This window comes from Centropristis striata, chromosome 11 (genome assembly GCF_030273125.1).
Source record: "Centropristis striata isolate RG_2023a ecotype Rhode Island chromosome 11, C.striata_1.0, whole genome shotgun sequence".
Lineage (NCBI taxonomy): Eukaryota > Metazoa > Chordata > Actinopteri > Perciformes > Serranidae > Centropristis > Centropristis striata.
This window is the reverse complement of record NC_081527.1, coordinates 31,978,419-32,004,544: the sequence shown is the minus strand read 5'-3', so window position 1 is coordinate 32,004,544 and position 26,126 is coordinate 31,978,419. Positions and strand designations below refer to the sequence as shown.

At 39.8% G+C, this 26,126-nt stretch overlaps 1 protein-coding gene across 1 annotated transcript; it reads left to right on the top strand.

Annotated features, from left to right (window-relative positions):
- Window positions 1-1,242: 1,242 nt before the first annotated feature.
- On the top strand, window positions 1,243-26,027 carry usp33 (ubiquitin specific peptidase 33). The gene is made up of 24 exons (XM_059344987.1): window positions 1,243-1,406; window positions 5,532-5,630; window positions 7,484-7,537; window positions 7,664-7,726; window positions 11,315-11,464; window positions 11,850-11,958; window positions 14,365-14,434; window positions 16,370-16,483; window positions 16,711-16,789; window positions 17,906-18,350; window positions 18,443-18,583; window positions 18,733-18,848; window positions 19,551-19,723; window positions 20,137-20,207; window positions 20,291-20,324; window positions 20,423-20,468; window positions 20,562-20,742; window positions 20,894-21,020; window positions 21,169-21,338; window positions 22,842-22,923; window positions 23,055-23,163; window positions 23,795-23,897; window positions 24,541-24,609; window positions 24,819-26,027. Exons 2-24 carry the CDS (start codon window positions 5,547-5,549, stop codon window positions 24,974-24,976), a joined length of 2,748 nt encoding a protein of 915 aa, XP_059200970.1. The 5' UTR covers window positions 1,243-1,406; window positions 5,532-5,546; the 3' UTR covers window positions 24,977-26,027.
- Window positions 26,028-26,126: the final 99 nt, after the last annotated feature.

Here is a 26,126-nt window from a genome sequence, read left to right as displayed (position 1 = left end):
CCCATTAATTTTTTTATCTCCACTTCTTCCCAGCCCACTAATCCTTAATTCAGAAAGTAATAATTTTACAGAAACTTATAAGCTATTTAATAGCATTATAGCAATATCATATTTCTATTGAATACAAATCTGCCATGCAAGAACACATTAGCTATTAAATTACTGTCAGTGACAACCTTTTAAAGTTAATTCATGATTAATACTGTTGTATACTGTATCATAACCATATAACATGAGGGTCCCTGAGAAAATACTGACCATCCAGGAGGACATTACCAGAGAAAGAAAATAAATATACACCAACAAACAACAAAATATTCAGATGCAGAGGTGAAAGTAATTTAGTAAGTCCAGCTACAGTCATTGAGAAATTATTTCTCTTTTTTCTCTGTTTTATTTGTTTTGCATGATCATTTTAAGCCATTTAAAGATGTTACATTATTCTTTTTTTCTCTCTCTTATGAATTTTCCTCTTGTCTTTTTATTTGTTTTGTATTATTATTTAAAGCACTTTTAATTGCATCTGAAATGTGCTAAATTATCAAAACAGGTGCAAAAGCTAATATATTTCCAGTAACTATTCTTTATTATCAAATAAATTAATGAATAAATACCCTTAAAAGCATGCATATAAAATATCCCATCATTAATTATATGTGCTGTTAAAATATAACTCAAAACAACCCACGTTGACACGGGTGTAACAAACACTTTAAATGTTCTTGAATCTCCCATATTCAGCTTTATGCTTCACCTTAACTTATTAAGTCCCTAAGTGACACATACTCAACACCCTGGTCTGGTGGTCATGTGACTTTGACAAGAAGTGACTTCTCCAAAATGTGGGTGTGACTGGAAACAGAAATGTAAAAAAAATAGCTAATTTTAAAAAGCTTATTTTTTCTTACTAGGCTAAGTTTAAACCCATTTAACAATTCTGATCTGTTAATAGGGTGTCCTTTATTGCATTTAACCCTGTTAGGGTTTGTTATTTGTTTTTATTTATCATTGATTTATTATTATTTTGTTACTTAAAAACAAATCTGAAAAATAATTTGTTGTTGAACATGCAGAGAAAAAGTCAAATTTGTGTTTCTGTAAGCAGAAAAGGTGTTGATTTTTATTTATATTAAAATAAGACATATCATAAAAATAAATACAGTAAACGCTCAATGTGACATATATGTTTACAGTAGGATGGGGAGGGGTTGTAGGATTTTTTAACCGGAAAAGGGGCGGAGACAGCTGTAACGTTAGCAACCACGCTGAGCGACAGGAGCGGTTTTCGTTTAATGTGAAGGATTGCCCTCTGAAATATGTCTGTAAATCCACGCTGAATCTGTATCTTATACATCAAGTACAATTGGATCTACCTGAGAAACGTCGCATCTTCTTCTATGGTGCAGGTAAGGATCGTTTGTGGGTGCTAACGAGCTCTCTGCTGACTCTGATGGAGTCACCGTGGGATCGCCAGTGATCATATAATACAGGAACGTTAGCTGGCTAACATTAGCATTAGCATGTTACTAGCGAGATGCTTATCGTTACCAAACCATCTCCCATATTATCTCATGTGGTGAAATATATTATATCCACCGCTTGTTTTTAACGCGAATACAAGCGTTATGGCCAGCTTACAAAGCAAAAATATTCACTTAATGACCAATTATTGGCCACCAGGCTAATGCTAACAGCGAAGGATTGCTAGTCAGCCTGTGACGCTGTCAACGCCTCGCCTGGGTTTGACAGCTCAGTTTGAGCAGTGGACAAGGCCAAAGCCATCTGTATCTGCCACAAAATACACTATCCGATTAAATACGTTCTCTTTACACTCTACACCAAGCTAACACTATGTTATCTGACAGGTAGCGTTACGTTTTCAATAGGATGGCTAATCTTACCCTTTTTATAGATGCTCGACTTGCTAAATGATGCTATTAGGCTACTTTGGTTGAGTAATTGTATGCCTTGCAATGTTATTGTTCTGTTATTTGGCGTCAAACTTAACTATATGATAATACTGAATCTAGCAACATCGGTTTTATGTGCACTGCCTGGTTCGGGTCAACGCCCCACCCTGACTGTACCACCTCTTTGTGCAGGATTAAGGCTCCTGGAGTATAATTATGTTGAATGTGAAGACAGTGAAAGGATGAGGATGGTGTGTGATGGTGCAAGAGTTGGGAATAGTCTACATTCTCTCCGCCAACAGCTTTGTGTAATCGCCAGAGACTTGACTGCAACCACCAAGCTAATACGATTTTCCCGTGGTTTACTATAAGCTGTAATAGTGACTGATTACTGTTGGAGACACAATGAGTTTGTTTATTTGGCCTCATGAACGGATGCAACCAAAGTTCAGTGCAATTATATGGAGCCTCTAATACAAATATATCTATGGATGACCTTGTGTCTTACGAGGTGTTTGGATTTACTTTTATGTATGAAAAATAAAGCTCTACGTTTTGTAAACCAGTTTGTGTAAGTGATGAGCATAAATGAGGTGAGATAACGGGCATATTGACTTGTACAAGAACTTAACTAACCCTTACTTCTTTGTATGGTAGAGTGTCTTTGAAATCAACACAAATAATCACTTTATTCACCACGAACACACAAAATATCAGGTGTGATTTCCTGTTTGCTTTCTTTTTTTACATTTGGTCTTATCAAATGTTTTGCATGTTGATCACAGGCCAAAGTATGCTATGACACTGGGTAGCGTGTTTTTTCCACTATGTTTATGTGGTTTAAAAGTGCTGAATCACGTGCAGTACAGTAAAGAGCTGCAGGCAGGGCTGGGCTCTGCTGTCATGCCATTGACACCTGAACACGCCTCAAAATCCTCAATTTCAATGTCCAACCTCTAACAAGGTCCACACTTTGTCAACCTTGCCATGAGCAAAGTGGTCACGCTTTCAATCATCAGTGTCTTGTGGGTGACAGACACATTGACGTTACAATTTGTAGGTCTGAATAGGCCTTTTCATTTAGAAATAGTTGCTAAATCGCTTGTTATCAGTCTTTTTTTTTTTCATTTTTATGACAGTTTAGATAAAGAGTGAAATATTGACAGCGGTTGTGACAACTGCACAGAAATATGCTGACTCATCAAGGCTTTATTATTATATTAAAATTGCTTTCACTTTCTTCCTTCGTGTTTTCTTTACTTACATTTCCACCAATGAATTCGTAGCATTGTTCAAAGGTGCTTTGTTGCCAGATGGATATGTTCCCCTGAGAGGTTGTGTCTGAGAACCATTGATCAAACTCTACTTGTATGATCTGTCACATAAGAGAAATTATTTCTGCTCTCACTGAGACACTTGCTTGCTTTATGATGCAACAGCTCTTCAAACACAGAAGCCTTGATAGACAGACTCCAAGTAACCCATGTCCTTTGTCACTCTTCAAGTGAATCCCCAGCTCCCCTTTGGGCTATATGAAGCAGTGCATGAGCCTTGTTTCCATTTGAAGAGGAGATGGGATTGCAGCTCTCTCAAGAAGGCTGATAATAGGAAGCTCCAGTGGTTTCCTGTCATCCCACTGTACAGGTCTTGTCAGGCAGCCGCAGATCTTTCACTTTTTATACATACTGAAAGACGAAAGTACAGCAGGAGTCCATCATAAAGCTAGAAAGTACTTTATGAGAGGAACAAATGTAAAATCAGCACTGAAGATCTTTCAAGATTTCGAAGGGTTTTCTCTTAAATTCAAAATTTGGTGACGCACATTGTGGTCAACATAGTTGTAACACTTAATGTATCATCAGAATGTTATTTGCTTCCTCTGAACAATCAATAGCTTCAGCCTGGGTAAAGTAGCACGAGGCATGGAGCATCCCTGTAGAGAAGAATGATAAAACTCTTGTCCACAACTAGAGTTCAAAGTTGGGATACATAATTGTATTTCTAAAGGAATAAATACTTGTATAAAAATGTACTTGTCAGATAGGCTGTAGTATTGTACATGTAAAGTTTACTGCAACCGAGATAGGCTTTTGTGGACCAAAAAGACCATTCTGCACATCTTTTTCTGTTTCTAAAACTTTAAAATGGGCTTCCAGTTAGAGACAGTGAGAACATAAGTATCTTGTTTTTTTGCCTTTAATTCCTCAACATTTCTGCTACTCATATTTAATATTGGCACATTGTGTATAATAACAGTCTTAAAGGTACTATGAAATAGGTTTGGAAGAACTGTGATATTATTGACACTGGAGTCATTTAAGTGAACGGCAGGCAGCATCCTGTTGCTAATGCTCGGTAGTTAACGGTCGCTAATATTGCCCAGCTAAAACAACAATATCATTATAAATTTCATATACTTTTCAGTAATGTTAGCTCACCTGTCCAATAATAAGAAAGAAAGCTTGTGGGCGGTTTTAACCTCCAAAACCAAGCAAAGGCCCCTCCATATATCGAATGCCCTGCTGATGTTGACCCTAGTTTTTCAATTTGGCCAGACAAACTTCACTAGATCAAAAAACTTTCTTTGTGTGGCCATTTGTTAACTTAGAAGACTTAATTTCTAAGCCAGCCAGTGTTTCATATGGGATCTAAAAAGATGTGAGGCACTCGGAAAGCGCAAAAGCTCCACATGTTTGGATTTGCCTGGTAAAACCATCTTTAGTCCTTCACATAGAAATTAGACCACAGGCTTTTGGAGGCAATCGAGAAAGCTGAGAAGGTTAAATTACTTTACAATCCGTTCACATAGTACCATTAAGTTCACTGAAAAACTAATACAACCTTTGTTTCAGAAAAGGTGGGACATTGTCTAAAAATAAATTCTGTTTTTATTTAGGTTTTACATCTTTTGGAGTCATGGCATGATCAGAAACTAATAGGGTCTTTACACGCAGCATTGGGGTTTCTTAGAACTGGGCCTTTGGGTTTGCAGCTGGTGAACTTCCAATAGTGCTGTCATGACCCAAGTTTGTGCTGAACTTGTCTCAGGGTAGGCTGTCCTTTCCTATCTTGCTGTCATGGGAAGTGGAATAAAATCATTGGAGCTGACTTTAAGATTTCTAGATTTACTGGCTCTCTACTTACTCTGCTGATTGGCAGGATTGAGTAATTTGAGCTATGTTAACAGCAGATTTGTTCTAACTTGGTTATACATACAATAAACTGTGTCTCTGCTTTTGTCTGCCTTGTCAGCACTAAAATCATTTATGGCAGTGACATTCAGACACTGCTTGCTCCACATGACTTGTTGACAGCTATGGTGTGATGAGCGGCTTGTCGTGTCAGTGGCTGATAATAAGAGGAATTTGTCAGTCATGCAGACATGGAAAAACGTCTTTTTTGTGGTGGTGACTCAGGTTACAGTAGCCGGACTGTTTTACTTGTCCTTTGGATATATCTCCTATTACTCTAATGGGTATTAGATGTTGGATTGATAAACATTCTTTTGAAACAAGAAGTCCTACACTTTTTTTTATAAATCACCTGACTTAAAATGTAAGTTATGTACTGAATATTGTGTTTTTTCTTCCATCTCTCTTCCTCTCCCTTTGTTTCTCTCAGACCTGTGTGTGAGAGATGCCGCCAGCGTCCAGCTGTGACTGTCCCCACCTGGACTGCGTGGGGGAAATCACCAAGGAGGAACTCATTCAGAAATCACACGTGAGTGACCCTTCATAATAGTCCTGTCCACTGCCCTACTCTTTAATTACCACTCTTTTTAAAAAAATTTTAATATTGGAAACTGCAGGTCCTTAAAACTTTAAAAGGATTATACTAAAAAGTCTTCATTTTAAAATATCTTACATATTCTTTATTTCCTGCTGTAGGTTGTAATGTTTGTTATAAAAAGTTTTTCATCTGATTGCAGCTTTTGGGAGATGTTATACATGTATAAACAGTAGATAATTGTGATAATTGCTTTAGTATGAAGGAGACTGTTTTAGCATTTTTGTGGCATTCGAGTCAGCACCATCATCTTCCTGACCGGATGTGATGCGAACAAGCCGAGATCAGATTAGATACATTTTCGGAATGAAGATGAACTATCCTGTCCCGTGCGACAGTGAAGCTACGCTTCCCTTGATTGAAAAAAAACACTTTTTAAAAAAAAAGTTTTCGTGCACTTGCTTCACCTCCAACCTATTTTTACTGGTCAAAATCAAAAATGACATGTGTAACAAGTGTGCAAATAGCAAAAAAAATGATTTTAGCTGAGGAAATTATTTAAATGTAGTCAAATGACAGTAGTTATGAATAAAAAGTGTAGACACTCATTTGCAGAGGGAGAAATCATAACGGTGTCAAACACTGTCATTTCTGGTCAGTAGCTAGGAAGCTTATCGACATATAATGAACAAATTTCAATTTTATACTTTAATTGTTCTGCTATGATCACGAAACAGACATGAACCCTGTTGAGTCCAGGAAAGCGGCAGTGCATGACTCCTTTATGGTGTCATCACATAAAAACGAAGCAAAAATGAGGCCTGTTATCAACTTCCCTCTAAAGTACTGGCTTGATGCTCCGTGACAGTTTTTGTTTGATGATAATTGTCCAAGTAAAATCTGAGATCCGGTCAAATATATTTAGTATTAAAATATAGAACTAGATGTTATCCTCATTCCTCATTTAAAATTCTTCATTGAGCATGATTGTGTTTTGAAAGTTAAAAAAACATAATTTTCAAAATCCGATTTTATGTTGTTGTATTTTTTGTTTGTTTTTGGGTTAAAAATGTTGATCCAAAAATAATTATCAGGTCATATAGGGTGAGATTGACAAAAAATGATGCCCACATGGCATGGTAAACATTTTTTAAATGGCAGAATGAAGTATTCAAAAACAAAAACAAAAAAAAAAGTCTTAATCTTAACTTTACTTTCAGAGGATCTGCAGTAATCCTTAATAACTTGTTATGTGTAACTTTACCAAGTCTGAATTCAAAGCCACATTTTTCTGCCTGTTTTCAAACTTTGCTGCTGCCAACTTTCTTTCTTTTTTTTAAACTTTATTTTTAATTTTTCAAATTTTTCCAGTGTCTTACATAGACAATCAAGACTCAAGAATCTCATAAATCAGAACATACATAAATCAGAACATACAGGTCACCGAGGGAAATCAAACTCTTTGTCTCAGAAAAAAAAGAAAAAGAAAAACACACTACGAAGTAGGGTCATAGTAATCCATAGGTAGGAGGTTATAGGGGAAGGGGGGCTTATGTGGAGCCAGCATAGTCCAACTGTTAGGAGGGGGAGTCCCTCCAGGGTAAGACCATCAAAACATCTGACACAGCACCAAGGGCCAACAATGCAACATGAAAAGAGGAGAAGAGGACTGCTCTATTCTGTTTTCTCATTTACATACGTAAGCCATTTCGACCAATATTTCAGGGCTTTGTTACGGTTCAGTCTTAGAGAAAAAGTCAACATCTCCATTTCATATATCTCTCTGCTGCTGCCAACTTTCATTTTAAATACGTGACTCTAACCTGTGTGTCTTCATATTTCTCTAGGGCCAGTGCCAAGACTGTAAAGTTGGAGGACCAAATTTGTGGGCGTGTTTGGAGGTAAGACAATACTCAGCAGCTAAATGACCCCCACCAATTCGACGCACAACATTCTAACACTTTGTTTCTCACTACAAGTGATTTCTGTTGTTGATTTCTGCATCCTCTGTTTCTTTTTCCCTGTAGAATGGCTGCGCATATGTAGGCTGTGGAGAATCTCACACTGACCACAGCACTGTGCACTCACAGGTGAGAGGTCTCTAACCTTACTGATGTCTTTTCAGACGGGAAATAAATCGATCCTTCAGCTCTGGTGACAGGCTTAGGATTTTGGAATGATTGGAAAGATTCCTCTTGTGGCAATATGGGACTGTCTGTTAATGAGCCAGACAGCTTTTTCAAGTCACTCATGACCATTATCCCTATAATAGAAATTCATCACAATCAACTTGTTGCTAGTCTTTTTTCCTCGTGATCTGTGATAAAATTGTATATTGTCCCATGCCTAGTTTTGAAGCCTTGACTATGATGTTTAAGTGAAAAAAGTTGAAAAAAAATGGCCTGGAGGTGTCAGTTGGGAGGCAAAGGAGGCACAGATGGCAGGACAGGACAGGAATATCACTCCAGAGTCCCAGGAGCCATGACTTGGAATAAAAACTGCCTCCATCGCTGCTTTATTTTTAACATTTCCCTTTCACGATGTAAGAGCCAGCACGTGCATCTTTTAGCTTTTCAAGTGCACGCATTGTTAAAAACCATCAAGCCCGCTCTGTCTGCCTACACCTCCACATTCAGTGCAATTTCAGCAGTGGATCATCCATTATTAATTGCCATTCCTCTGGGAAGTGAGGGAGATTCAGTAGCACTGTCAGCTCCATGGTTACAGTATCTGCCCCTCCTAGCTGCTCTGAAGCTTTACTCAGCCTCTGGTGTTCCCAGTGTTGACTAAGGCTTTTCCTCCAGCACGCCAGGGCCAAGTGGGGTTAGAAGCAGAGACGGAGGGAAAGCAAACATGTAATTTGCTCTGCCTATTAGTATCTGCATAGCTGCTCAAACTATTGTCCAAAAAGGGCCTTTTCAAGTACAACCCTCCTCCGAAATAGAGCACTCCACACAGATGAAAGACAGATTTTGGATACAGAGTGAAGAGATTTAATATTAGCTGGCTCATTTTAAATGATGTGAATTTTTATGTCCGTCCACTTATCCAGCACATCTGTCTGTGTAGCTCGCCAGCCGCCTTTTTTTTTACCCCGCGTCTTTAAATCTTGTAAGAATGAAGGCCATGCTTAATTAGTGCTTTGGAGGCCCGGAGGGGAGGGAAACATTTTAATCTCCTGACTATGGAATAAGAAAGACTGCTGTTGGCTCACATCAGATGCCTCTGCCACTCAAACTGTACTTCGAGTAAATATGTAAATAGTTTCCAAAGCTTCAAAAATTACAGCTTGATCAGCTAGTTTCAGGAGTTGGAGCTCCACTTCTGTGTGTACTTTTGGCGACAAAATGGGACACGTAATTAGTATTTACATGGAGATCATATTTCAAACATCATTATGCAGCAAAAAAGCCTACAGAGGCAAATTCAGCCAATAGTAAACTTTGCAAATCTTTAATCATATTGCGGATAAAATATTGGACGGTTAACCAAGCCTTACAGTTGCATTTCAGCTACACATAATCTCCTGAAAATACCAGAATTGTTTAGCAGTTCTTGTGCGGTTTTACATCTATTTGTGTATGTCCACTGAGAGTATGACCCTGAGAAGGATAGTGGTTTTTGGCGTTTTTTATTCCACGTTGATTACGGTCAGTAATATCTTAAATGCTGAGGACTAGAGGGGAGACTTGACATTATTTTGCAGACAAAACCAGACAAAACCTGCCTGAAGATCACACGCTGAAACAGATGTTGAATCTAAGCTGCTGCTGCTACAGCACCATAAAAATTTCACTGTGTTTATTTTGTACAAGTTGCACAAGCTGCTGACATAATCAGATCATAATTTTAATTTCTCAAGTATTAATCTGCATGTGCAGGAGGAGCACTGAGGCTTTGTTTCACGTGAATACAATGTTTATGTAGTTATGATGGGAATTTTTAGCAAATCAGAAGTGAACTTAACATCACAAAATATCACTATGAAAGCTACAAAACAGTTAATTTTAATACAAAACATTATGTAGGCTGTTAAAAACACCCTCCAAGCCCAATAAATCCAGCTTGTTATTAATGCTCTACCTGGTATACTTTCCTTCATAAATTATTTAAGCTGGGGAGTTTCATGGCCGTGCTCAGTGTGGTGTGCCCCTCTGCCAGCTCTGCTCTGCCCCGCTGTGTGAAGGCTAATGCAGCCCCGATGAATAATGCAGGGTCTGCTGGTCGCCTGCTGCTCACGTTCAGTCTCCTGTCGACCTGCCAGGCTGCTGGCGTTTGTCAGAGCGGCAGCAGTGGGTCAGCAGATCTCGGCCATGTTTCCACAGCAGTAAAAGTCTGCCCTGCTGCAACCCCCGCTCTGCCTCCACCTAAACCTGTAGCCTGAGACATTCAGCTCAGAACTGAGTGTATTCAAATTTTTGAGAATAAAATGCAGTGGAGGTCAAGGAGGTTAATTTTGTTTACCTGCAGGAAATGTCATAGAGTTGAGGAGTATGTGTGATAGTGCTAGAGACCCTGCCCTCTGCCTGTGTTTTCTTTTACTTTCATTTTGCTATGCTGGGATGCTTCTGGGCGTGGCCGACACTGACAGTCGTTGTCGTCTGAGGCGGAAGCTCTGCTTAATTCTCCTCTCTGAACACAGATAGTATGGCCATTAGTTAGCGAGATTGAGGATCACTAAACTTGCTCGATCATTAGATGTCGTTGATCCGGGGAGGAGGGGCCAACTTTGAATGTCAGACAAATCCTATTATTGTGCCTTTATAAACTGAATATCGTTGGGTTCTGGACTTTTGGCCAGACAAAACAAGCAAGTTGAAAATGTAATATACATAGTAAAATTGTTGCCCTAATACCTTGTTTACATGCTACAAATCAGAGTAGTATTGTACTTACATCAGTTTTTGTTTGCACTGTAAATAATCTGATTGCACGTGGGGTTAATATGTGTTGCAGGGTTTCGGTTCTCCTTTAGGCTTCTGTATATTGTCTTTTAAACATGTGAATCAACAAGGAGGACACTCAAAAAGCACCAACCTCAGCAGAGTCCATGCTCTATCTCACAATGTACATGTGAAAGTGAAACCCTCAACATATTCACCCAATAATTTAGATCTGCTCCAAATTGTAATCGTTTTTTTCCTTGGTCTAAGCTACACCCTTCCACAAAATTAAATTACAATCGAGTGCGTAGATTTTCCATTATCCTGCTGATAAACAATCAAACCAAACCGACACCATGACCTCCTTGGTGAGGGTAACAATGCTGACATTGAATAATGTACATTTTGTCAGCATTATACACAAAACCAAAGTAATAGATTGTTTTTGATAGGACAGAAAGAGATAGGATGACTTGCATTATGCTTGATGAAAACATTTTGTTCAGCTGGACTGTTAGCTGCCAGAATCTTCTATAAAAGTTTAATTTGTACACCATAGAATTAGACTGCAGACACACCAATGTTTGTTATATAAGATTTAAAACAACCTGGTGAATGAGGTGCTGATTGGTGATTGTGTTGAAGATAAAGAAGCCTCTCATTGATAAGAAAGTACACATGTGCTTATCAGCTGTTTTTGGATAAATATTAACACTACAAATTTGTTTCACTTTGTTTACATTGTCTGATACGTCTATTCACACAATGTTTTTTCTTTAACCACTTTGTGTGCAGGAGACGAGGCACAACCTTACAGTGAACCTGACCACGCTTCGAGTGTGGTGCTACGCCTGCGGCAAGGAGGTTTTCCTGGAGCGTAAACTAGGTCCTCACTCTCCCCACGCCAACAGCAAACCCCTCCCATCTCCACAGAATGCTGGACAGGTAATAAAAGCCATGTTCCCGCTTAGTTTGTCATCTTGTTTTATTGTCTTTACAGCTTTTGAGCTTCATGTAATCACATAGTCATAAAGCTGGTTTAATACTGCACAGCAGCAAGGGATGAGGAAGATCAAATAAATTAAAATTCATGACTTTAGATTACAAAAGTTTTCTTTTTGCAAGGTAAGGCAGCTTTACAGTGCATGTTTACTGCAATATCGCTTTGTTACATAACTATATGCTTTCCTGTCATTCTTATCAGAGCTGTACAATAGTAATTTCCGAGAGTCTACCCTGAGTACAACTGTCAGTCAAACTGCATGCAGTTATTCATTTACTAGAGAAGTGTTTTATGATGAGGTCTGTGTGTTCTGTGTTGTTGCTCCAGGATAACAGCAGGGCCCCTGGGAGCCCAACCTCTCTGAGAGTGCCCCCTAATGGAGGCTGTGAAGACCTGGACATGGAGACGGAGGAGGAGGATGAACTGCGTGCCAGAGGTCAGCTTACACAGAAGAAGTCTTTATGTTGACACAGAATGAATGACAGTTGGACTCATTATATGCATATTATATTTGAAGTAGTAGGCAGTCTCTAGGAACACTGTTTATTACAGTTTAATTGCAGAAATGTTGCATTACAAGGGTAGTTGTTCCCCACAAATATCACCTCCAAGGTCAACAAATACAAAAGGAAGCAAAGCAAATGAAAGTAACCTAAAATAAACCTGCAGTTTCTTGCCTGGATTATCACTTTTATTAATTAAAATAATTTGCTTTTGAAGTCGGTGAGGCGACTAAATTGTAATTACATTTTATCAGCTCTTAATGCATGACAAAATTAAAAAATGAACATTCCATGCATGATTTGAAGTTAAACCTCAAACACAGGAGCTCAGTAATCAGCAGTTGGTTTAGTTCAAAGCACAGAATATGATTTGAATTAATAAGAGCAGTTAATGGGTGCGTCAGACTTCAAAGTACTAGGGGCTGACGAGCACCTCACTGTGCCTCCAGTCTTTTTGCACTTGAACACACCGTAAAAACCCAACGTCATTCAAAAGATGAACAAAACAAAGTAACCAACAATTTACACACAACTGTGAATTTGGAACAGTTTTGTCACTGATCAGGTTCACATACACGACAAATAGGCAACAGAAAGCCACATACAGTCCCGAAGCAGGACTACAGGCTGTAGTTATGTAGCTCAGTGGGTTGAGTCCAGCACTAACACTTCAGTGCTGAGTGCTTCAGTCCCACTGGAGCCACCAGTGCAAATAATGTTTTCACTCAGTGCTCTGCAACACACAGGTCTCCACCAAATGGCATATGTTATGTTAAACCGCATGTGGTGAAGCTCAAGCATTGGCACCAGTCACTGCCTCTGTTATTTTTGTCAGAAATACAGATCATATGATCAGGAGGTGGAGTAAGTAAGCTTTGTGAGATTAATGCCTACACAGAGAAGGTTGGTCTCACAAGAGGCAGTTAAAGCAGGGGGAAGTGGATTTTTTCATCATCATTTGAAAAAAAAACCCCCGTAATAACCCTTCAGAATTTTGTAAAAAGAGAGAAAACTAGACACCTGCACCTCCTCTTGGCTCTCTTTTTAGGCTTTAAAAAAAATCAAGCCCCTGTTGGACGACATTGGCCAATCACAGGTCACTTCAGAGAGAGGGCATTTCTATTGGCTGTTCCAGAAATACAGATATGTTTGCATGCCCCTTCAAATGGTGAAAGCCTGATTCAATGGTGGATAATCCATAAATGAGCACTTAGTTAAAAAGAAAATATGTCACTGCTGGTTTACCTCCCAAAACAGGAGCTAATGTTTTTACTCAACAAAATTATGACCCAAGTTTCTATTTGACCGGTTGCTGACAAGCAGAGCAGCATATAAAAGGCTATTGTATTTTATGAGTCCAGCGCTTCTCACTCTGCTGATTTGACACACCGGGCCCAGGCTACATGACAACACCTCCAGCAAATGTCACTCATGGAACACTCGGGGCAGAACAGCGTCACAGATCTAAGTCAAGTGCATGTTTATGAAGCTAGCCAATAACAGGATCACAGGATGATTGAAATTAATTACTAATGCTTGTACAGGTTACTGTAAGAAACATGTGCATATGTCTGGTGGGAGGGGCTTAGGAAATAGATGGGAGAGCTGCACATTCTGGTGTTTTTTTCCTTTTCCAGAAAACTGCCTACCCCAGCTTTAAGCTACTTTAACCTTATTATCAAGAGTTGTAACATGGTCAAATCTGAACATATAGACATGATACATATGTTTTGATTTGATGTGGTCTATACTTTCTAAGGACATTATCTCAGATAATTGTCATAAATCTGCTTATAAATCATACAGAAAGGCTCTTATCCTCATAACTCTCCATGTAACTCTAGAACTTGCTTGAGAGTCATCATGTTTTAGGTTTTCTTCAGTACCAAAGTAATATATAGTCCGTACAGTAATGGGTACGTCACAAACAGGAGCTGCTAACAGCTAAATCTGCTTATTTTTAATTGGGGCCGTATGCAAAAATGTAACCAAATGCAGACAAAAAAGTAACAGGGTCCAACTACCGGATCCATGGCAACTGTAGATTCAATACCTATTGCTTGATAATACCCCAAATAGAAGTAGGACAAAGAATAATAGTAGGAGTGGCACAGGGGAGCTTTGAAAACTTGTAGAAGATGAATCAGCTATCTCTGCCACAGTAGCTGATTTAAAATACACCAGGTAGCCATCTTTTTCTGCTCCTGCTGTAAAATATTAATCTTAGAAATGGAGTGGGTGTTCTTAACATTGTAGAGGCTTTCTGGCTGCCATCAGGATTTACAAGCATCTGATGAGTGGCTTGTTTTAATTTCCCCGGTGTGTTCTGTCTCCTTCAGGCTTGACAGGGCTGAAAAACATTGGCAACACCTGCTACATGAACGCTGCCCTCCAGGCCCTGTCCAACTGGTAAGACCTCTGTTAACCTGCCTCCTGTCCCCACATCTACCTGTCTCACCCCACATCACCCCTCCTACATCGCTTTGGTGTTTCTTCTTGTTACTTTCTACTCACTTCTTTCAACACACTTCTTTTCAGTAGTCATTTGCTGTTTTATTCACTCCCTGGTTCTTGTTGACTGTGAAAAAAACGACCATGCTCATTTGGGAGAGTGAGGGCTGAGTGAAAATTGCTGCAGTGCACCATTTGAGATGGCAGAAATGGCCTTTTGTAGTTCCCTGTAGGGTCTTATGTTACAAAAGAACATCAACTCTTTCCCGATATCTTCTATTCCTCCTCTTCCTGCTTTCCCTTTTTCCTTTCCCACCAAGTCGTTTTATGAGACACATAAAACTTACTTACTGTTTCTTTCCCAGTCTGCTGCATTTTTTTTTATTGTTCATTGAATACCAATCCTTCTGATTCATTCTTTACGACTGGATTGTTGGTGCGGTCACTCAAATTAGGGCTCGACTGCAGAGCATGAGGCTGTGTCATTACTTCCTTTGTACCTCTTCCTTTTTATTTTATTTTTCATGGAACAGCAGAGCACTGCACAGCCCTTCCTCCTCTTCAATACTATGCACCCAGGGGGGCTGGTGAATTTTTAAATTAAACTGACGATGCTTAGTCTGGATACAAGTCAAAATGGGATAAGATGTGGGTCAAAATTTGCAATCTAAATCACGTTCCAAAAATAGGAGGGAAAGAGTCACGCAGCTGCAGAAAGGAGGGACTTTTCCTGAAACTTTCCTTTGATGTCTGTTTGTGTGAGCGTTGCTTCTTTGAGTTACCGTCGGGTCATTATTCAGTTCGAAGGACTTTTCTCCTGCCAAGGCAAGGGAGCGCTCCATGCCTTATTCATTCTGTAGTTTGTCTCTTTCTCGCAGATTTCTGTCCACTCTGTATCCATCAAATAAAATCCCCCTCAGCTGTTTTTCTTTTCAGCTATTTCCGATGTCCTTCAACTTCTGGCTGCATGTGGAGTTTTCTTGCATGAGCCAGTTCCTCTGGGAATTTGTGATATTACTCTACGAGTGAATTATGGATTAAATGATACAAAAATGAATCAAAAATACAGGCAGGAGACAGCATTATGTAGAAGAGCTAAACTTGAATCTCTCTGGATTTCCTTTCCTATTTGTCATTTTCTTCCCTGAGTGACCTACATGAATGCAATAGCAAAAACAGACTTAACCTAAGAAGATTTACTGAACTTAATGTATTTACAAACATAACGGATCATAATGGCTCTCCATTATCTTGTACTTCTCTAAATTATATCTGCTTCTTTTGGACTTATTTGTGAGTATATGTATATGTAATCAATCCGTAGAGGAGGAGATAGGGTTACTTTAAAAATGGATTCAGCTACAATTACTAATTACCTTTAAAAAAAATGTAGTCAGTAACCTAATCCAGGTATCATGATATTAAAGTAACGCAACTTTATTACTTTACTTTTGGCTTGCCTCAATTCCAAATATGCAAGAAAGACATGAAAAAAAACCCACACTTGTGTATTCTGTACAGACCAAAGAGAGCAAAGTAACCTTAGAAGAGGTCTCGGCTACCGCCTGAATTTGCATATTAGAAAATAAGTTTTTCTTTAAAAATACACTGAGCAGAGGACACATTTAAATGCATTTTCTATTCTAGGGTTGCATTGTTCTGTTGTCTTGCATACAATGTATGAAAGTTAATACATTTTTTTCTTGCTTTTCTCTGTAGCGAATGATAGCAGTTGTTTTTATATTGTCCCATATTGGAGAACTTATAAGGGTTGATACCAATATATCTCTGCTGGGCCAGTATTGGCAGAACTCCCCTAGCCTGCGGGTAAATATTCAGTAAAATCGTGCTTGTTACTCACATGCCATATATTTATCCCTCTTTCTTCTGCAGCCCGCCTTTGACACAGTTCTTTCTTGAATGTGGCGGCATGGTGAGGACGGACAAGAAGCCCGCACTCTGCAAAAGCTACCAGAAACTAGTGTCCGACCTGTGGCACAAGAACAGGTAGGCAATGTCCCTCACTTTTTTTTTTTTTTCATTTTGACCACAACTCTTAGACTCAAAAGAGCATAAAAGCTTAAGTTCCATTATTTTCTGTTTAGAATATGACTCTAGAGCCAAACCTTAATCTCATTTCTGGTCTTAATCTTAACTTTGAATCACAAAAGAATGTATTGTTATTTTATGTATATCAACACTTGTTAAGCACGCTGTGTTTTGTCACATTGCAGACCCTCCTACGTTGTCCCAACCAACTTGTTCCAGGGGATCAAAGCCATAAACCCCATGTTCAGAGGATATTCTCAGCAGGTGGGTTGTCGCAGATGGTGAAATAAATGTGCAACTGAAGTGCATGTGCACAGATTGATTCATTATAAATAAAACATGGAGGCACTCCTCACGGCTGGAGACATATTCAACAGTATGTTTGCGATCAGGTGTTGTAAGCTAATCGGGTGGATTTCTGGCTTTTACCTCTGAGCTTTGCAAATAATATGAATAATATGAGTAAATATGAATATAAAGCATGGATTAAGGTCTGAACTGAATTGAATCCTTTAAGAATGAATTTGTGCTGAGCTGGGATTATTATGGGTCTGACGCCCAGACTATAAAGTATCTTATACAGTCTCTTCCTTTTCTCTTCCACTCCATATCCCCTCATGCTTGTTCCTTTACAGAAATTACATTAGCTCCAGCTCAAATCACCCAGCCAGATAAACTGAGTCCTCTGCCTTGCAATTACAGATCTTCTGACTTTCATTCACACACAAATGCACACATTAAACCAAGCTAACAAACTAAAGGTACATTGCTGTATTTCAGGCGGTGCTTTAAAGAAAAGATTTATGTGTTTATACATATGAAAGATTTGTAAAGACGTCTTAGGCGTCTGTAAATAAGGGATTCATAAGGCTGAATGGTGAAATTATAAAAGGGGGCTGCTTCCTCTTGGCTTGCCAGTGTTTGTTCAGAGGAGTTAACTGAGAAATATTCATTTGTCACGCCATGCTGGGCTGCGCAGCCTTGGAATAAGCATCGCTATGAATGAAGTCAACATTCTAGGTCCTGGGAGAGGAGAGTTCACTTGGCTTGAGAAAGGGAGATTGGATGTCTGTGGTTCATTAAGTTTGATTACACATTCATGAGCATTTAGTTTCAGATTTTGTGATGCAGAATTGGGATAAACAAGGAGGTGAAGTGGTTGTTGTTTGTAATTTGGGGGGAAAAATTAGCTCTGGGTAGGCTTTGCAGTGTCTGTCAAACTCGATTATATTTGGGACGAATTAGTGCTGCTGCGTTATATTTCAATGTTCTTTTCAGCGAGGGGAAATTAACTGCAAAAAAACTGTTCAATTTTCCCAGCCAGAACTAATTTGCTACCTCAAATAACATTTCTTGTGATTATCCCCACTCGGGCTCCAGGACTCTCAGGAGTTTCTGCGCTGCTTGATGGATCAACTACACGAGGAGCTGAAGGAGACGCTGCCCGAGCCCTATGACCAGTCCAACGGCATCACCGTGGACGACGGCCCCGAGGAGGACAACCGCAGCCAGTCAGACAACGACTTCCAGTCATGCGAGTCCTGCGGCAGCAGTGAGCGGGCCGACAACGAGGTGCAGGGCGGGAACGTCATCATGGAGGACACTAACGAGGCCGAGATGCTGATTCCTGAGCAAGATGAGATCCAGGCCAACAGGGAGTGGCAGAAGGAGAAGAACATGATCAATGACCTTTACCGCTCTGGAGTTAATGGTGTCATGGGTGGAAGCACTGGAGTGGACATGGACAAAGATGTAGACACCACCACTGAAACCACGCCCATTATCAGCAGCCAGGGAGCCATCAAGGTTCAAGGCAGAACTTCAGGTAATTTAAGAGAAGGAAGAGGCATGATGTTTTTATTTTATCCACAAATAACTTCATTTATTGAAACTGATATTTTGCCTGCTCTCTGCTAGATTCCTTCCCAGACATCCAAATGTCCAACACCACAAGACCACAGAGTCCAGTCCCGATGGAGGGACACATTCCCAAAATGTCCAGCAGCCCGCCCAAAGCTGCCTCAGGCTGGCCCAGCCTAAACCCTGCACACAAGAAAGGTACTTCTGCATAATCAGAGGCGGCAATATCCACATTCAGAGCTTTAAAAAAAGCAGTGCTTTAGCGATGTAGTTATATCGTGTTTCTATCTCTGATGACAGGCTGTAAAAAGCACTATTCTCACATTCTCTGTCTCTGTCTCACACAGCAGTGACCACATTCTCCCCAGCAAAGAGCAAGCGTCAAAAGAAATACCGCAGTGTCATCTCAGATGTGTTCGATGGGACCATTGTCAGCTCAGTCCAGTGCCTCACCTGCGATCGGGTTAGTGTGGACGTTAATGGGATAATGGGATTGCTGAGAGGGTGAAAGGGAGAGTAGAAGGAGAGCACTGGAGCTGAGGTTTTCTATTGTTTTTCAGCCAAGGACCCCTTGAAAGATTTTAGACAGACAAATTGTTTATTAACACCATCTCAGTGCAGAATACAAATAATACAATGTCATTGACATAAATCTCATTAAGTCCAAGGAACAGTAAAAAACCCCATCAAAGACAAATCAAGAGAAAGGCGATAATTTTAAGTTCATTTCAGAACATTCACACATCAAGAGAAGTATTAATTAAAGTCCAGTGTTTCACTCTTAGTGCATACTTTGGCTAAATAAAACGCAGCTTCTGGTTATTTTTAAATAATATCCAATCTATTACATTATATCATGTAATACATGAGCTATTTTAGATTTTAAAATAGAAATATCTGCTGTAGGCTTTTGATTTGTTTTCTTATATTAATTTAAATTGACAACCCCTTGACGGAGTGCCATGCCCGTACAACACTTTCAGTCATGAGCCCTAAAAATTAAACGTTATCATGAAAACATCTACCTGGTGCTTCGCTCCGATAATGTAGTGATATTCACTATCATGTATACTGTGATATTTGTGCTACAAAGTCACTCTTCCTGACAAAATCAGGACTCAAATGTGACCAAAGCTTGTCTGTCTGTTTGTTCTGTTTCTGTCAGGTATCTGTGACCCTGGAGAACTTCCAGGATATCTCGTTGCCCATCCCAGGGAAGGAAGACTTGGCCAAGCTGCACTCCGCCACCCACCAGACCTCCCTGGTTAAAGCCGGCTCCTGTGGGGAAGCTTATGCACCACAGGGCTGGATTGCATTTGTCATGGAATACATAAAGAGGTGTGTTGATTTTTTAAAGGTATAATATGTAACTTTTCCACAAAGACTGTTGACAAAATGTCTAAAAAAGACCTATGTTATACATTTTGTATAATTTTATACTAACATTATCCCAAATTTTAGAAAGAATCTGTCATAAATTGACTTTTTATCCGTTTTTTGTAATTTTGCTTCATCTGATGGATGACAGTGTAGAAATGGGGGTGAGGGAGAGGAGTATGGAATGCCACAAAGGCCCCAAGGCTGGGATCAAATCCAGGATGTTGCAGTTATATGCACTGTAACCACTCGGGCCACCAAGGGCTCCAATATGTACACTGTAGTTATTTACCTTCTTCACAACAGAGCGTTATTGGCTTCATATGTTGCTTCTTTTGTGGAAAATTCACCCCTCTGCTTGTTTCTATTTTTAGTTGGTTCTGGGGTCCAGTGGTTACGCTACAAGATTGTCTTGCAGCTTTCTTTGCCAGAGATGAACTAAAGGGTGAGCAAGTGGGCGTGAATTTGTTCTTCCAGCACACACATTCAGATTGATGTCTCAATAACTGTGTGCTTGTTGTTTTCTAGGAGACAACATGTACAGCTGTGAAAAATGCAAGAAGTGAGTGACTTTGCTAATACTGAACAAATTTATTTCACAACTGAAAAAAAAAAAATCTGGCACTGTAATAATAGCTACATCTTTTTTTTCCCTCTTAGGTTACGAAATGGAGTAAAATTTTGTAAAATGCAAAGTTTGCCAGAGGTATACAGACAATTCTAATACTTCAAGTCATGCCCTTTTCTTTAATTTCTTCACACATTGTATTTCTAAAATAAAACTTTCTTTCTGCTCCAGATCCTGTGTGTCCACTTGAAGCGCTTCAGGCACGAACTGATGTTCTCCACCAAGATAAGCACCCACGTCTCCTTCCCTCTCGAGGGCCTGGACCTGCAGCCTTTCCTGGCCAAAGACAGCTCCGCCCAGACCACCAACTATGACCTGCTGTCAGTCATCTGTCACCACGGCACTGCCAGCAGTGAGTGGGCACAGTCACTCCTCTTTCTGCTCAGACTGGGGTGTCCGCCTTCAGTTGGCACATGAGAGTGTCCTGCATTCATTAGCCTGTTTCACATGTACTTGTTAGGTTTGCGAATGCTGCTCTAACACATTCCCCTGTCTGATCCCAGGTGGCCACTACATAGCGTACTGCAGGAATGATGTGAACAATCTGTGGTATGAATTTGATGACCAAAGTGTGACCGAGGTGTCTGAATCCTGTGTCCAGAATGCTGAGGCTTATGTGCTCTTCTATAAGTAAGCCATCACACTTCAAGCAAAACAAGAACCTTTTTATCTGTAACATTTCAGATTCCCTGTGCGGCTTTGATATTCATAACTTGCTTCTCACTTTTGATCACTCTGCTGCAGCAGTGATTAATCTGTGGGTCTGTTCCTGTCACAGAAAGAGCAATGAAGACGCACTGAAAGAACGTAGGAGGGTGTCGGGTTTATTCAACATGATGGAGCCCAGCCTACTGCAGTTCTACATTTCCCGCCAGTGGCTTAACAAGTTCAAGACCTTTGCTGAGCCGGGACCCATTTCCAATGACGACTTCCTGTGTTCGCATGGAGGTGCGTGTGGCTATGTCATCGTCATACTAAAACAGCTCAGAGGTCAAAGTGTCCACAAGTAGGAATCCTTTTTCTTTCTCTATGCACAAGCGTTTAGCGGAAAATTTGCGCTTTACCCTCTCTTAACACAGCTTCTGCTTTCATCTTTTGCTGTGGATTTTTGAGTTTGACAAAGACTGCAGAGAATTCCCTTCACAACAGACATCAAAAGGGGGTTTACTTCCCTTTCTGCAGATGAATCTTTTCTCTCGATGAGGGGAGAATTGTAAAAGGGTTTTGTGCCAATCAGGCTGCTTGCTTTTCTCTTTTCAGAGAGCGAAGGAAATTATGGAATTTAAGATCAAGCAGGAAGAAAATGAACATTCATGATAAAGCTGGTAGAATACAGTGACAGCTGAGAATGCCTTTCATTCTGTAAATAAGCAGATTGTTTCCTCCTCCTTTGCAGCCACCGGCACTTAATTACTGGCTAAGTCAGGTACATAAGTAGAGATAATATCAGTGTAGTGAAACCATGATTGAGGTGCAGCAGTTCGGACGTTTGTTTTATTTTCAGTGCATATCTGAAAGTGTCCTCGCTTATTTTCACTTTCCTGTTCATACCTAAGGGTGTCATCAGAAATATTTACTTTCAAGCAGGCAAAGCCTTTATTAGGGGCTCTAGTGGCATGTTTCCCCAGGAGAGATTTTTCAAAATAAACAGCCAAGATTACTTTGTCCTCTAATGTTGTGGTTCCCAATCCAATTGCCTTGTGACTCCTTTAAAATGAGCCAAAGTCTACTTCTATTTCCAGTCACAGATTATGGATTTGGGGTTGGTATAAGCGTGATATTTTCTTCTCGGGTCGTTTCTTTGAAAGATTTTTTACAAGCTTAAAGACTTTTGTTTCCCAAAAGAAAGCGAAATTGAGAGTAAAATCAGTTTTGTGAAGCAGAAATAGTTTTTTCTTTCTTTTTTTGTCCTGTTAATTGCCTGTTGGCCCCTGTGAAGTCGGGATGGGGGCCATTGCTTTAACAATAGGGACTTGAATATTAAATATGATACGATATAGGTTACAGGATTCAGCACTGAATTTATGATACTATAATGTGATTATACATAAGCTTAAACATAAAAATGTGACTCAAAGGAATAAAAGCTTTATAACAGTATTACAGCGTGCTACCTTGAGAGAGAGAATTTGATGTGTCACATCAGGTTTATATTGTTCATGCTTTGTTGTATAATTTAACATCCAGCTCAAAGATGCAGGGATACTTCACCTCCTGAAAATAAGCTCTTTGTCTATTGTTCAGGTTCATCTGTTTTGTTGTCAGTTGAGTCAATTTGCACAATTGTTTGTGATGTTGATGGATCAGGGGTTGGTTACACAATTCGAGCACTAACTTAGATGTATTTGTGCATATTTTCTAGCTCTGTACCTCTGATCCTTAACAAATAGAATCATGTGGTGCCTCTACACACAGCTGTCACCTATCTGATATTTCAATATGTTTCATCAGGTGTGCCGCCCAACAAAGCCACGTTCATCGACGACCTGGTAGTAATGCTGCCGCAGAACGTGTGGGATCACCTTTACAGCAGGTATAAACAGAAGACGGGGCCAACTGTGAGAATGACTCTCCCATTACTCAATGTACTCACAGTTGCAGTATGATTTCCTTTTTGTAGAGTTAATTTCATCTGTGTGAGTCAATGTGGACTGCTCCCTGCAGGTACGGAGGAGGACCAGCTGTCAACCACCTGTATGTTTGCCACACGTGCCAGATTGAAATAGAAAAACTGGAGAAACGGCGCAAGTCAGAGCTGGACATGTTTGTCAGGGTAAGTCTTTCAAACATATGTTCAGCAGCAAGACATTGAGCTTTAGCCAGATAGAGAAAAAAAATGGTGTGAGTGATAATGCATTGTGTGTCAGCGAGCAGCCCAGTACTCATGGGAGTGTATAGACCTATTCTCCAGTCTATTGAACCAGTTGATGGGCTGCACATGTTAGTGCTCTTCACCCCGGCAGGAGATGAGAGGTGTGAGCCTGATGAAAGCCTTATCATTAATGCATTGGGACAGATGCAGCTGTTATTGCCCGCTCAGTCTGCTCACTCACACAATGGCTGCTCGTGTGTGTGTGTGTGTGTGTGTGTGTGTGAAAGAGAGAGCTTCAATAAGATAACAAGAGTAGCAGGGATTGTGTCATTTCCAAGAAAGATGAAATTGGTGCAGTGTGGTGTTAAGATTTTGTTCTAATTGGAATAACTACCAGAGAGAATTGATTAGGTTTTTCATCTCCTCTCCTCTCAATCCTTTCATCCTGACTTAATTTTTTTTGTCCCCAACTCTCACCCCCACCCCTCCTGTTTCTCCTCCCCATCCTTTTGCGTCCTTTCCCCTCCCTCTTGTCTCTGCCGCTCACTCCTCCCCCATTTCCTCTCTCCCCTCTCCTCCCTCTCCTCTGTAGCTGAACAAGGCGTTCCAGGAGGAGGAGTCACCAGTGGTCATATACTGCATCAGCATGCAGTGGTTTCGTGAGTGGGAGGGCTTTGTCAAAGGAAAAGACAATGGTAATTGGACAGAAGTCTTGCCTTTCCACCCCCAATCCTGTTTAAATGTCTGATTAAAAGGATAAATGTTTCCGCTTGACAGTTGTTCCTCATGTCTAGTGATGGAAAAGATGCTTAATTTGATTTAAATACTTTTTAAAAACAAATGGTCAAGTCTGTGCATTTACACTTATCGGAGGACATTGAAAATAAACTGTTTTATATGGGACACCCAAATTCTCTTTTTTCCAAAAGCTGCTCATGTTCAAAAGAAACTGTGAAGTCCCATTTCTTCTCTTGATTTATCTTCAAAGAGTTTGCCTTAGTCCCCCGAGTCAAGCTTCCCTCCCGCTACAGCAAAATGAGGCGTCAAAATATATTTCATTTTCTTGCACTCGTTCTCAGTTTTTTTTGCCTTTCTTGCTTTGTATTGTCACATCTATTTATAACAGCTTACATCTGGCATGTCTGCAAACGTCTGACTTCTGCTCCTCTAATATTTGTTTTCTCGCTGTAGCAAGTGGGGAGCAGAAATTGCTTTTCATAGTGTGACAAAAACATTTGACACTTTAACATCATTGCTCTTTGAAACAATTAGGATTGAGGCGTTCATATCACTGCTGTGTGAGATTATGACAACTAATTGTCTTTCTTCCTCTTTAAGATCCACCGGGACCAATTGACAATTCCAAGATTACAGTAAACAAGAATGGCCATTTAACACTCAAACAAGGTACTGAGTAGTTTCTTTATGTCTCTACTTCTATGCTGTAGAAAGATTATGTGTCTTTGTTTAGGCATTTTAAGAAGCATAATATAGTTAACTTGAAAAAAACATTAACAGGATGGATAAATGAAACCTTTTTCTATTAGAACATCTCTGTGGATTGAATATTTTACTATGCAGATATTAGTGATATTTAACTGTGTTTGACCCTGCAGGAGCTGACTCGGGGCAAATCTCTGAAGAGACGTGGAACTTCCTCCACTCCATCTACGGCGGCGGTCCGCTCGTGACAGTTCGGCCCAACGTCAGCCACCCGGAAGCAGAATCATCACAGTCAGAAGAGAAGATCGAGATGGAGACGCGCTCTGTTTAATCAAGCACTCTGCAGAAAACAATATTGAAAAAAGAAAGAAAAGCCTTTTATTTTGCACTTGACTTTTATTTCAAAAGCATTCAAGCAAAGGACCTCATCATTACCGCTACATGACAGCCTTTGACTGCTGACAGAGGGAATTAACATGTCTGAAAAAGGTTTGTCATGTTGTACAAATCTGTATAAAGAGCTCTTAAATTTCTATTAGCACTGTAGTATTCATGTATCAGGTTGTTTTCAGAACCAAGCATTTAAATTATGTGCAGCTAAAAATTTCCACTGAATGCCATATTTCTTTTTTTTTTCTTCTCTTGACCAAATGAGCACATATTGTATGTCCATGTGTCTTGTGTTGCTGATATTGATGAATCACAATACATCTTGCTGTAGATCTATCACACATTTTTCCTGTTGTAAGAGAATATTGTCCAATCAATGGAGGGAGAAGCAAAATGTGACTTATGGTGATGAAAATCAAGGTTATGAAGGGACTAATAACTTAGTAGTCTCAGGAATGAATTTTGTGTTTTGCACTGTTCTGTAGACAAACAAATTGGCATGCTAACGCAAATGTCTGGTTTGTATTTGAATGTACCAGTACTGATAGTATGTTGGTCAAGATTCAGCACTTGGTAACTTATCACAGAAGGGAGTGATTTAATATGATGTTAATAGATTTTTTTGTAGAAATATGTGGCAGGCACAGTCTGTTAAGAATGCATGCTTTAACACTCAATCCAAGTTTAACATCACATGTAACTGCATGTAAATGCAAAGCTGCTCATAAAATGTGCACGCAAATCATAATCTGGATTTACCTTCACTAAATTGTACAGCTACAGAAAGCATATTGCAGTATGTAATCAGCAGCAGCAGCAATCTAGTTAATTAAAGGCATTATTTTTGTGTATGGGCATGGTGTTGCTTAACGTGTTGACTGATGGGGGGAGAAAACAGAATGCTGTACTGTAAGTTTTTGCATATGGATGTCACTTGAGTAAGATCTATCCTGATTTTTGCTGGCTGACACAATTAAAACTTGATGAAAACATGTTGTGGTCACGTTGACTTTGTCTCCCATTTCTGCTAGGCAGAGTGGTTGTCAGATGAGAAACGAGGTAAATTAGAAAGAAAAAAAATCAATTGTGCT

What these genes read in the sequence shown, in the direction of transcription:
- usp33 (XM_059344987.1), top strand. Translation starts at nt 5,547, where the DNA reads ATGCCGCCAGCGTCCAGCTGTGACTGTCCCCACCTGGACTGCGTGGGG. An exon ending in CTCCACAGAATGCTGGACAG is followed by an intron (nt 11,465 to 11,849) that starts GTAATAAAAGCC and finishes TTGTTGCTCCAG; the next exon opens with GATAACAGCAGGGCCCCTGG. An exon ending in GACCTGTGGCACAAGAACAG is followed by an intron (nt 16,484 to 16,710) that starts GTAGGCAATGTC and finishes GTCACATTGCAG; the next exon opens with ACCCTCCTACGTTGTCCCAA.